Raw genomic sequence first — 13,041 nt, 5'->3', positions numbered from 1 at the left:
AAGTAAGTCAGAAAGACAAATACCATATGATATCACTTACATGTGGAATCTAAAATATGGCACAAATGAACCTGTCTACAAAACAGAAACAGACTCACTGACATAAAAAACAGACTTGTGGTTGCCAAGGGGAGAGGGGATGGAATTGTATGGATGGGGTGTTTGGGGTTGGTAGATACAAACTGTTACATTTAGAATGGATAAGCAATGAGGTCCCACTGTATAACACAGGGAACTATATCCAATCTCCTGGATTAGACCATGAGAGAAAAGAACATTTTAAAAAGAAGGATATTTGTAGCAACATGGATGGAACTAGAGACTGTCATACTGAGTGAAGTAAGTCAGAAAGAGAAAGACAAATACCATAGGATGTCACTTATATCTGGAATCTAATATATGGCACAAATGAATCTTTCCACAGAAAAGGAAATCATGGACTTGGAGAATAGACCTGTGGTTGCCGAGGGGGGAGGGGAAGGGATGGATTGGGAGCTTGGGGTTAATAGATGCAAACTAATGGATTAGCAATGAGATCCTGCTGTGTAGCACTGGGACCTATGTCTAGTCACTTATGATGGAGCATGATAATGTGAGAAAATAGAATGTGTACAAGTATGTGTAACTGGGTCACCATGCTGTACAGTAGAAAAAAAATTGTGTTGAGGAAATAACAATTTTTAAAAAAATGTTTAAAAAAGGATATCTGTATCTGCCTGAGTCACTTTGCTGTACAGCAGAAATTGGCACAACATCATAAGTCAACTATAGTTTTAAAAAACAAAAACAAGAAATAAAACCTCTCCAGCACCCTGTTTTCTTATAGGGTATTCTGTTATTCGTGCCACCAACGCTCACCCACAGCTGCACATGTACACTTGTCACCGTTTGTCTGCCGCTGTATGGAATCCTATCTGGGATCATTGTGCATCCTTCCCTCCCTCAGAGCCAGTCTTTAGAGGCTGGGCCCCTGGCATAAGGCTGGTGTTTGATACAGAGGCTAGTTATCCTCTACCTAATTGCATCCGTCTGGGGAAGATCTTGACCAGGGCCGAAAGCCAGCATTTCTCTTCCCCTGTCTGAGGGCTTAGACTAACAGCTCAGCCAAAAAAAAAAAAAAAAGTGATTAAAAAAAAAAAAAAATGCAGCTTGGGATTTCACTTGCTCCCACCAAGGACCAAAAAAGGAAGGAGAGAAGGCTTCTGGTGATGAGACATCTGAGAGGCCTCCGTCTGCTCAGGGGCAGTTGCATCCTCTCCGCCCCTCGTGCTCCTGACCTCGGGCTGGGGGAGGGTTTGTGGACACAGTCAGTGTCAGAGCTACCCCAGGAAGTCGGCTAAGCCCTGTTGATGGGGAGAGGCACACACCGCACCCTGCTCCCCGTCACGTGCAGCTGGGGGAGTCTAAGCCTGTGAACTCTGAGCATTTAATCTAGTCACTGGTTTTATGCTGAGGGTGGTGTTGCAAGCACCCTCTTTCACATTCACATCCTTCTGCCCACAGTGCCGTTGAGCCTCACAGATGAGACCATCCTGTGGCTGGAACACTGGGCTCCAGGGGGCGGTGTGACTAACACTCTCATTCCCCTACCCATCCCTGCACACACTGCTGCACCCCCACTTCCTGTCCTACCCCTGGATTCAGGGCAGGGCTGACAGTGCTCCATGAAGTAACCTCAGGCTGCAAATGTCCAGGAGAGGCCCAGCCTCTCATAGGCTTTATTCTTCTACCCATTTTCTTGAGAGCAAACAAGGCAGGTACTCAGAGCACCTCCATCCTTTATTAGGCCTCCTAAAAGGCTTCCTTTCTCAGATGATCTATAGCTTTAGACAGTCTGTCTGTCTGTCTCTGTCTCTCTCCTTCCCCCCCCCCCCCCCGCTTTTCTTTGCTTTATCTTTTGAATCATTTAATGATGGACCGAATAACATTAAAGCCAGCACTTGGATGCTGGTTGCCTCGGGGCAGGGCAGAGGAATGAAATGGTAGCAGAATTGGTGCATGTTCTATTTTTTTCCCAGCTTTATTGATATATAATTGGCAATGTCCCATTGTAGAGGTTTTAAGGTGTACCATGTGATGGGTTGATGTGTGTATATATTGTGAAATGTTTACTGCAGTAAGGTTGGGTAACATCCTTCGTCTCCCATAATTAGCATTTTTTTCAGTGTCACTGTTTTTCGTCAGTAGGCTGGGGCTCAGTTCCCTTTCCCTTTGCCCAAGTTGGTGACACTTACCAAGCAAAAATACCCCCACCAGAGCCCCCCTCATGACCAGGGTCCTACATTTTTAATTTCTAAATAAGGCAACAGAGGAGAGACAAAGCTAGATTCCCCTCTCAGCTGACTCAGATTGTACCCATTTGACCCTTGAAGTGGAGTTCCCTTCATAGCTCAGCAGTTAGCGAACCCAACTAGCATCCACGAGGATGTGGGTTCGATCCCTGGCCCTCCTCAGTAGGTTAAGGATCCGTCATTGCCGTGAGCTGTGGTGTAGGTTGCAGATTCGGCTTGGTTCTGCTGTTGCTATAGCTGTGGTGTAGACCGGCAGCTACAGCTCTGATTCCACCTCTAGCCTGGGAACCTCCATGTGCTGCAGGGGCGTCCCTAAAAAGAAAAAGAAGAAGAAGAAAAAAAGACCCTCGCAGAGGACTGTGTTAGAGTTGGCAAAACCAGATAGCAGAATAACTAGAAGGTGGTCATATGCGCTCACAATGTGGAGTCTGTGACCACAGGACATTGAAATGGTCCACGAATTCACTTCCTTTTCTCTTTTCTCTCTGCAGGGAAGGAGACTGGTGGGAGGCCCGCTCCTTGACAACCGGAGAGACAGGTTACATTCCCAGCAATTACGTGGCTCCAGTTGACTCCATCCAGGCAGAAGAGTATGTTTTCTTTGGTCGTTTTCACTTAACTGCTTGCTTTTAAAAGAAAGTTGCCCCAGTAAAATGCTGTTAACATTGTGTGAGATCGAGGAGCTCCCATCGTGGCTCAGTGGAAATGAATCTGTCTAGTATCCATGAGGACACAGGTTCGATCCCTGGCCCCTCTCAGTGGGTTAAAGAGCCGGCGTTGCCGTGAGCTGTGGTGTAGGCTGCAGACGCGGCTCGGATATGGCATTGCTGTGGCTCTGGCGTAGGCCAGCGCTCCAGCTCCAATTTGACCCCCTAGTCTGAGAACCTCCATATGCCTCAGGTGCAGCCCTAAAGAGCAAAAACGAACAAACAAAAACGTTATGCAAGAGGGAGAAGTCAATCAGTAGAGTTGATTAAGGGGTGAGAGAGTGTGGTCCTGCCACGTCCCCCAGGCCCTCTGCCACATCTACATAGTATTTGTACCCTCACCAACTTAATATGTTTTTTTAAAGCTTGCTAACTTTTGAAAAACATTTATTTTGTAAAGAAACTTTGTATTAATACCTTAAATGAGAAAACCCGATATTACTTGCCATGGATAGAAAGTAACCATGAAAAGGTAATGAGGAGTTCCCGTCGTGACTTAGCGTGTTATGAACCCAACTCATCCATGAGGACGTGGGTTTGATCCCTGGCCTTGCTCAGTGAGTTGCAGATCTGGCACTGCCATGAGCAGTGGTATAGGTCACAGATGCAGCTCAGATCCCATGTTGCTATGGCTGTGGTGTAAGTTGGCAGCTATAGCTCCAATTGGACCCCTAGCCTGGGAACCTCCATATGCCTCGGGTATGGCCCTAAAAAGATTTTTTTAAAAAGGTGATGAAATTCTAGCTAGAGCACTATCACCAGCCCAAGGGTCTAGGCCTGAAGTCTGTTGAAGATATGGGGGGGAAGGGAATAGGGAGGGTGGGGGAGAGAGAGAAAAAGGAGGTGGAAATAATTGAGGTTTCCTCCTCCCCAGAATTGGAAAGGTTAAAAGGTGCTGAAAAGACAGGTGTCCAGGCCCTGGGTAGGGGTCCCTCACCTGCAGGTGTCCCACAGCTCAGGCAGTCCTGAGGGGGGCATTTCAACTGGCCCTTTCCTCTGATATGGGGTGTCAGGTGCTTCTTTCACAGCAAATTGTGACCAGCGGTTTGTTGGCTCAAGGATTTTTCTGATAGCAGTTTCGAAAGGTGGTCAGGAGGCTGGGCAGATTCTAGAAGGAACAGCTGTGGTTGCTCCTCCTGCCCGGGGTGCTGAATAGGCACCTCCAAAGTGGAGAGCTGTCAGTACGGCTCCTGTGAGCGCCCAGACATCTCAGCTAAGGGCCGGGATCCCCCACCACACCATGGGAACCTGCCTGTCCTGCTTGTTGGAGGCAGTCCTGACTTACCAGAAGACAAGTCAGGAAAAGTCGGCCACAGAACCCAACCTTTGGCTCTGGTATCCCACTTGCCCCGGGTTTGTCTGACCCCTGTGAGGAGGATTAGACTCCACAGCCCAGCCAGATCCCCAACTGGAACGTTGTCTTGTCTTTAGCTCCCCTGCATTTCCTCTAAGAAGATCTGTTTTGTTTCCCACCCTCAAATATTCAGTGGTTCTGAGCTTCTTTTTTCCTCCCAGGGATTGTTTCATCATCAGGGAATAAAAGAATCCATATTGAGTCCTTATTTTAAGGCAGGTTTGCCAACATCTTTGTCTTCCTTCAGAGTAAAAGGTACCACCAAAACAAAGCATTGCTCTGACTTAACCGGGAACCTAGTCTCCATGTTTTTAAGTTATATTTAGAATGGCCAGGGGTTTTTTAAATACTCAGTTTTTAAAGAATAAAATAGCATTTAAAAAATAATACCTGTGGTTTTACATGAGCAATGAATTGCCGTTATCTTAAATTGCAATTGTTTCAGTACACACCATTGTTCTTAGGGCCCTCTTTCCACCACGGTTCATGTTTACACTGCATTTTAATTGGGTTATTGATACAAACCCAGAAAGTCATTTCTCACAAATAATTGGTGTAATTCTTTGTATTACCACCTCATGCTAGGTTAGGATTACTGCAGTCTCATGCCTTTAAAATCACCAAGGAGCTGGCACGAAACATGTCTTCTCTTATCCTCAGGGAAGCTCTTTCATTCACAAAAGAATTTGACAGTGACACATAATAGTGCACATATAATGAGTTGAAATTTCATTTTAGAAACTGGATCCTCTCACCATCACACATTCTAGAAACAGATCCGTGCAGATTCCAGTGGACCTCTGCTTGGTTTCCCTAGGGCTCATGAAGCACCTGCTGCTCGCTCACTCAGCACCTACACAGAAACGTTAACCAGTCGCCAGGCCGTGGTCAGGGCTGGAGAGCGCAGGGGAGATGAAAGATGGATGAGGAAGGTTGGGGGGTGACCTGAGGTGATGTCTCCTAAAGTGGCAGGAGAGCATCATGATAGAATATGATCAAGTCCTCGGCACCGAGTTGTTTTTGAGGACATGCAGTTGGCTGCCTGGGAACCTGGCCCTGGCATCTGGGCCAAGGCACACCTGGGGCAGGTCACAGCCCAGCTGCTCAACAGCTCCCTTCTGCCTGCCCACATTCTCATGCTGCTGGACAGAGAGAGGATGGAAACGAGCATGGGGGCCGCAGTCACCTCAAGTTAGGGCTAGTCTAGAGTTCCCGAAGTTAGGAAGTTGCTGAAAACACCATGTCTTTGTTTTTGATCCATTCTAACCGACTTCTTTTTAAATGCGTGATTAATGATTTTTATATACACTCAGCCTGTGTTTTATTATTTCCCAGGGGTTGTAATTATGCTCAGAAATCCAGGGTCTTGTAGAGGCACGTGGGAAGGGTCGCTCTTGGTTGCCATTTCAAAACAAGGTCTTGGGTTTCTCTTTTTGTGCACACAGGTGGCACTTTTAACACAAATCCACAGGTTGCTGTCATCTCTGGAGGCAAGAAAAATAACCTGCAATTCAAATCTGATTGTTTTTCAAGAGTGAAAGAGACGGACTGGGGATGAAATTGGGCATAGATTGAAAAGGAACTCGTTGAGGCCAAGAAAAAATGTACAGGGGGCGGGGGGGTGGGGGGGGGGCTGAGGATGGAATCGGAGATGAGGATTCCCGGGCAGAGGGACCAACGCTGTTCCATTGTTGTAAATGTTCATTATAAAATGTTTCCTTCCCTTGATCTCATTGAAAGGTGGTACTTTGGAAAACTCGGCCGAAAAGATGCTGAGCGACAGCTTTTGTCCTTTGGAAACCCAAGAGGTACCTTTCTTATCCGTGAGAGTGAAACCACCAAAGGTAAGATAACGAGCTGAAGAAGCTGGCTTGTCATTCAAATCGCTGGATTAGTCAGAGGGGATGAAAGGCTTATCTCTAATGTACCAGGAGTTTTAAATGGTACATATATCCCCCCGCCTTGTGAGCCAAGTCCTATTTTCAGATTTTCCTCCAGGCTCCAGAACTACAGACAGTTCCAAAAGGATGGCAGAGGCTCAAAATCGAGACCTTCCTCCCCACACGGGGGCTGGGGCCGCTTCTCTCCTCCAGGGACTCTGAGATCATAGACTCTTCAGAAGTCCTTTAGGATGGGGATTTTCTGAAAAATCCCTCTTGGTTCCTTGGGTGCCCATCGCACAGGTTGTTTTCCCGCACTTCTTTTGTTTTCTCCACCACTGAGGACTTTTCTTCTTCCATCTGCCCGCCATCCCATTTTTCTAACAATGCATTAGAGCCCACAAGAGGAGCTGGGGCCCAGGGAAAGGAGCAGTGGCCTTCTATCTTGATCTGCCAGGCACTGGTTCTCCAGCTCCTGGGAACAGTGTTGTGAAGCAAGAAGTGGAAGCTCAGTTCTAGAAAAACGGTTCTCAGATTTCTTCAGTGTGCACTGCCCCTGCCTGCATGATGCTCTGTGGGTAACCAGACTAGGGCCACAGCCCAGCCCTGAGCAGCCCTTCCCTCCTTCCCAGGGGTGAGTTGGGTCTGTACCTTGTTCACCAGCACACGTGTACTGAATAGGGTATTATAGGAAAAAAATCCAGGGAGTGTTCATTCTCAAGGCTAGAATCATTTTCTTGCTAGTATCTTCTGACATTTGCAGAAAAAGGTGTTTTCTTCCTGTGTTATCAAGTAGAAGTGTGTGTGTGTGTGTGTGTGTGTGTGTGTCCTGATAGTTATTCATCAGGATACTCGAGTAAATGAGACCTGAAAAACACATCGCTACTGAGAATGATTGAAGCTGCTAATGCTTTGCATATTCCCCAGGTGCCTATTCACTTTCCATCCGTGACTGGGATGATATGAAAGGAGACCATGTCAAACATTATAAAATTCGCAAACTTGACAACGGTGGGTATTATATCACCACCCGGGCCCAGTTTGAAACACTTCAGCAGCTTGTACAGCATTACTCAGGTAACCTGAATTCTAACTCGCTACTGGCCACTTGGATGCTGGAGGGAGTGGGTGGGCACAGAGCAGGGAAAGAGGTACAACGAATATGGACAAAGCCACACTCGGGAAATACTTGGCTTTGCCAGCCCCTCAAGGTGGGTCTTGGCCAACTGGGTTCTATCAGTTTTTTTCCTTCAGAGCTGTTATTAGTTCCATATGTTTGTCAAAAGCTTATAATGCTGTAGTTCCCCACGTAGAAAGCAAGAGGTTAAATTCTAAAAGCTCTTTGTTTTTTCCATCATCATCCTGAACTCCCTGAAAGTTATCTCTTCCTGTTCCCTGGCAGTGTGTAGTTTAGAAACCCTGCAAGGCAGAGGGCGTGGTCTCCAAGAGGACACTTACCTGGGGTCTCCCACAGGGGGTGCTGTGTTTCTACCATCTCTCTACACTCAGCACTGTTGCAGGAACAGCTACACATACGTTTCATTCTCATGACTAGATAAATTTTGCCATCCATTTATTTATTTTTTCTTTTTTCTTTAGGGCCTAACTTGCTGCATATGGAGGTTCCCAGGCTAGGGGTTGAATCAGAGCTATAGCTTCTGGTCTACACCATACCCATCCACTTACCATATTCTACGTCCCCATCAATACTTCTGTTTCCTAACTAGGCTTAGACATATTTGACCCACAGCCCTTAGATCTGGTACAGCTCTTACAGTTACTTTAAACTTTTAAACAGAACACCGGAGTTCCCGTTGTGGCGCAGTGGTTAACGAATCCGACTAGAAACCATGAGGTTGCGGGTTCAATCCCTGGCCTTGCTCAGTGGGTTAACGATCCGGCGTTGCCGTGAGCTGTGGTGTAGGTTGCAGACGCGGCTCGGATCCCGCGTTGCTGTGGCTCTGGCGTAGGCCGGTGGCTACAACTCCGATTAGACCCCTAGCCGGGGAACCTCCATATGCCGCGGGAGCGGCCCAAAGAAATAGCAAAAAAAACAAACAAACAAAAAAATAAATAAATAAATAAATAAATAATAAACAGAACATCAATCCCTGTCCTAACACCAAGATGTCACCATTGGTCTGTCGTTCCTAGAAACAAAATTATTAGCTGTGTGATTTGTACATTTTACTAAAGAAGGTAATTGTATGTGCAGTAGTTAAAATGATGGTTTTCTCAAGTTCCCACTGTGGCACCACAGGATAGGTAGTGTTGCTGCAGTGCCAGGACATGGGTTCAATCGCCAGCCTGGCACAGTGGGTTAAAGGATCTGGCGATGTCACAGCTGTGATATAGGTCACAACTGCGGCTCTGATCTGATCCCTGGCCCGGGAACTCCATAAGCCACAGAGCGGCCAAAAAAGAAAAAATAAAAATTAAAAAACAATTGCTTTCTTTCCTAGATTAGCAAGTGTATCCCACTCTGTCATATATACACACCAATGGACATAGCTGTGCAGATGCAAATAAAGAGCTATATCCCATTCAGCCCACTAATTTTTTGTGCGACTATATGTACATTTTATATCATCCTTCAGAACAATGGTAAGACCCCAGGATAATACACCTCAACTATTGCTCTGCACTCATTTATTTAAAAATATGCCTGGGAGTCCCATCGTGATGCAGCGGAAACAAATCCAACTAGGAACCACGAGGTTGTGGCTTCGATCCCTGGCCTCTCTCCATGGGTTAAGGATCTGGCATTGCCATGAGCTGTGGTGTAGGTCGCAGAGGCAGCTCAGATCTGGCATTGCTGTGGCTGTGGCGTAAGCTGGCAGCTATAGCTCTGATTCGACCCCTAGCCTGGGAACCTCCGTATGCCGCAGGTGCGGCCCTAAGAAGAAAAAAGACAAAAATAAATAAAAAATAAAAATATGTGTGTAGAATTTTTTTAGCACCAAAAAAAAGCAGTCTTTTGAAAATGGCCATAAGAAAGATCTGTCTGTCGACCCTGGGCTCTAAGGAGCACATGAAAAAATTAGCAGCACTGGGAGTACTTGTTGATTATGGCGGTGGGTAACTTTCCTTTATGTTGGATTCTCATGAAATTCTTGGCAAAAATGGAGCAGAATCTCTCCCTGAGCTTAAGTGATAGACTCAAAATGCCCACACGTTGTAAGGATTTTTCAAATGCCGAAATATATTTCATTACAGCCAAACATCAGCAGGATCCCCAGGGTTTGGATCATTTGAAAATATTGTGTTGGAAAGGGCACCTTAATAACATCATAAAGCTGGAAAGAGAGAAGGAATATGAAGAGCAATAGACATTTTTTAATCTCAAAAAAAAAATCCATCTCAAGTCGGATTTGTTTTTATATTGGCTTTCCTTCTTACCTCTTTCTCTCCCTCACACAATAAAATGCCTTTGAAATATTGACACATAAATAATTTCCTGCCTAAACATCTCAGAACCTGAGTCTATCAAAAAGGAAGGAATAAAAAGGAACTTGCAGCTGGTTCCTGGAGAAAAGGCAACAGCACCACATGCTATTTGCCTGCATCTGAGAGGCCTCTGGGGGATGTGGCTGGTGGGGCTCTGTCCACCTCCAGCCAGGCGCTCTGCAGCTTTTGTCACTGCCCTGATTCCTTGTCCATTGTCACCTTTCTCACCTGACTTATGTTTAACTTGCCATTTAGACAATTTCCTCTCACTACTGCTAGATTCTCAAAGGCTTATTCTTTAGAGAGAGAGAAGAAAAGGGAAAGAAAAAAAAAAAAAACCCTCCAAATAACCTATAAGTGATAACGACTTTTTTCCTTCCTCTTTTTTGTAGGAAATAGAGTTCTCTCACATCCTCAAGTTTCTGCAAATTTTAGTTTCCATTCTTTCTCTTTTCAAACCAGACTCCTAAATTATACATTGGAGACTGTTATAAAGATTTTTTTTAATGGAAAATATCAAAGAAGCAAGAGCATCTGACTGGTAGAATAGAGTCAGTTAAAATTGCCAACGAAATCACTAGAGAAATATGACCTCTTTTTTTCCTCACCCAGTACAATCTTCAGCCCTACTAGTTTATAACAGTCTAACGTTCTGTGGAAGAATCCTGTACCGAAGTTACAATTTTAAGTACATTCATTGCAAAGACAGTCCACAAACCCTTGATATTAGGTGGAGGGAAAAGACAGTTGTGCTGATATTCTGTAGTCCAAAGGAGCTTATTGAAATCAGTGGAGGTATTTTCACAGTTTCAGAAGATGTGTTATTAGCACCCTGGGCTGAAAACAGTCTGTGTCTGTATGTATGAATAGACTCTATCAAACCCGGAGGTATGGAATTCCAACTCTGAAATGCCTTCCAGTCTACCTCCAACGAACACGTTGCAGTGTGTGGTGTCTAATCTTCCAAGACGTGTGTAGTTCTCTGCTGATGTAGCCCTGTTTTGAGTCACACTGTGCGCTGGCTGGGTTTGTGCACCTGTAAGTGTCATTGTTTGATGTGTTCTGCTTTTCTTTCCCTCTCCTGCCGCTGTCCCCGCTCCATCAGAGAGAGCCGCAGGTCTCTGCTGCCGCCTAGTCGTTCCCTGTCACAAAGGGATGCCAAGGCTTACCGATCTGTCTGTCAAAACCAAAGATGTCTGGGAAATCCCTCGAGAATCCCTGCAGTTGATCAAGAGACTGGGCAATGGGCAGTTTGGGGAAGTATGGATGGGTATGCTGAGACTCAGTTCCTCTCTTACCAGCCCTCTCGTTTGGGAAGTCCCAAACATCGGAGATGGAAGGTGACAATAAAGACCTGATGGCCAGGAAGAAAACGGTCGTCACTAATAATTTTTTGTCATGATTTCAGAATTCTGGTCAAGATCGGCAGATGGCTCAAATGATACTAGCGTATGAACCTCAATTCATAAACCAGTAAATGGTACCAAATGCCCTTATTGCGAACTGCAGGTGTTTGTGCAGTGAACTCAGTGTCGCCCTCAGGGGCCGGTCACCTTCCATCTCTCATAGTGCATGCATGATTATGGATTATAAGGACTGTGTTTTCTTTATTAATTCCCTTTCCTATAGAGAAAGCTGATGGTTTGTGTTCTAACTTAACTGTGATTGCATCGAGTTATACCCCACAAACTTCTGGATTGGCTAAAGATGCCTGGGAAGTTGCACGTGATTCCCTGTTTCTGGAGAAGAAGCTGGGTCAGGGGTGTTTCGCTGAAGTGTGGCTTGGTAAGGCAGAGGGCACATTTTGTTCAGGCTGCATCTCAAAGCCAGTTACAAGGACGGTTTTGAACCAAAACGCATATACGGCCATTGGGACCAAGACACATAAACCCAGATAGCTAGGTGGGCACAGGCCAGCCACCTGTATACCCTTGTGTGCTTAGTGAAGGCACACACGGAACAGGCAACCAGCACAGTAGCACCCCGGTGTTTGCTCTTCCTAAGACACGAGAAGGTAAGATTGTCTAGCAGGGCTCCTGGAGGGAAAGACCACCAGCTTTTTTGCTCAATGGCCTGGGTTTGAATCTTTCCTCGCTCATTAACCGTGAACAAGGGGCTCATTAAATCTCTTTGACCCTCAGTGCCCTCATCTGTAAAACTGGAATAAGACCTACTTCATGGGATTGTTGTAAGGATTACATGGGACGGTATGTTAGAGCCCTTGGCATACAGCAGGTGCTCAGTAGACACACATACTTCTCTCAGTTTGGTTGCTGTATCACTGACACTGCCAATTGTACTGGCCCTGTACTGCTTCGCTAACACCCCGAAACATCCATCAGTAAGGTAATTTGGGTGCTGATGGAATCCTCCTCCTTCCTTTCTTAGATCCAATTAAAAATAATAGAGGTTGATACCTGCTGATTTGTGTGGGTATAGGTGTTTAGGTGTGGTCTGCATTAGAAAATGTAATATAGTTAAAGCACTTAGACTAGTAAGTGCTGCATAGAGAGAGAGACACAGACATACACATGTATGTATATGTGTGTATGCAAGAGCTATTATAATGGGTATTATCATTAAAATTGTTTTCAGAGTCCACATTTTTGTGTCTGTCTCTCTCTGGACTTTAACTCTCATATTGTAGAATGTGTTTATATGGCCCTTCTCTCTGTCATCCACTCGATTTATAATTAAAGTTGTGGGTCCTAAGGATTTTAATGCAGTCACTCACAAAATTAGGACAAATTAAACTTTATATGAACATTTATTTTCAAACTTTAAGATTGCCATCTTTAAGTCGTTACACATGTTATTAAGGTTTTGTTTCCCATTGAACATAAAGTATCATGTTGGGGTAGTTCAGGGTCAGGATGGAAGGAACACATAAGGAACTAGGCTGTTATTCGAAAGGAAAATCTCGCTCTACTTGAATTTCATTGGCGCTACACTGCTCACACAGACCCCGTACAAATTGTCACATTTCCCATTTACATTTAGTGGTCAGTTTATTATTATAAGATTGGAGCGAACTCTTCTTTAAGCCCCTTATTCTTCGATAGTTTACGTTTTCGTAGGTTGCATGTTGTGATATATGAACCATGCTTTTAACAAGGTAACAGAGTTGCTCCAGTTCACAGAATTTTTTAGTTCTAAAACCCATTATAGGAAAATATAAAAGTTAAGTTAAACCAGCCTTCTTTTCCAAAGAGAAAACATCGTAATTTCACTTAGCAGATTTTTTCTGTTTCCCTGTAGACAGTTTTAATTCAAAGCCATTAGACTCATAATGGATACACATAGAATGAAGTGGTTTTTTTTTAATTTGGGGGCAAAAAGAAACTAAAGCTAATCCAGTTTCA

General features: G+C 45.0%; 1 protein-coding gene across 3 annotated transcripts in view; it reads left to right on the top strand.

Annotated features, from left to right (window-relative positions):
- FYN (FYN proto-oncogene, Src family tyrosine kinase) overlaps nucleotides 1–13,041 on the top strand; it is a 225,425-nt gene that overhangs the window by 176,438 nt on the left and 35,946 nt on the right. The window contains exons 5-8 of one of the 3 annotated variants that reach the window (XM_047762886.1): nucleotides 2,783–2,881; nucleotides 6,093–6,196; nucleotides 7,160–7,309; nucleotides 11,309–11,464. In XM_047762886.1, coding sequence (XP_047618842.1) covers nucleotides 2,783–2,881; nucleotides 6,093–6,196; nucleotides 7,160–7,309; nucleotides 11,309–11,464 — 509 coding nt within the window. Of the gene's footprint in view, nucleotides 1–2,782; nucleotides 2,882–6,092; nucleotides 6,197–7,159; nucleotides 7,310–10,784; nucleotides 10,950–11,308; nucleotides 11,465–13,041 lie in introns of all 3 variants that reach the window. The other 2 variants (XM_047762885.1, XM_047762887.1) reach the window with 2 other exon arrangements.

Source organism: Phacochoerus africanus, chromosome 2, assembly GCF_016906955.1.
Source record: "Phacochoerus africanus isolate WHEZ1 chromosome 2, ROS_Pafr_v1, whole genome shotgun sequence".
Taxonomy (NCBI): domain Eukaryota; kingdom Metazoa; phylum Chordata; class Mammalia; order Artiodactyla; family Suidae; genus Phacochoerus; species Phacochoerus africanus.
Note: the sequence above shows the minus strand (reverse complement) of the source record. Positions and strands in the feature narration are given on the sequence as shown.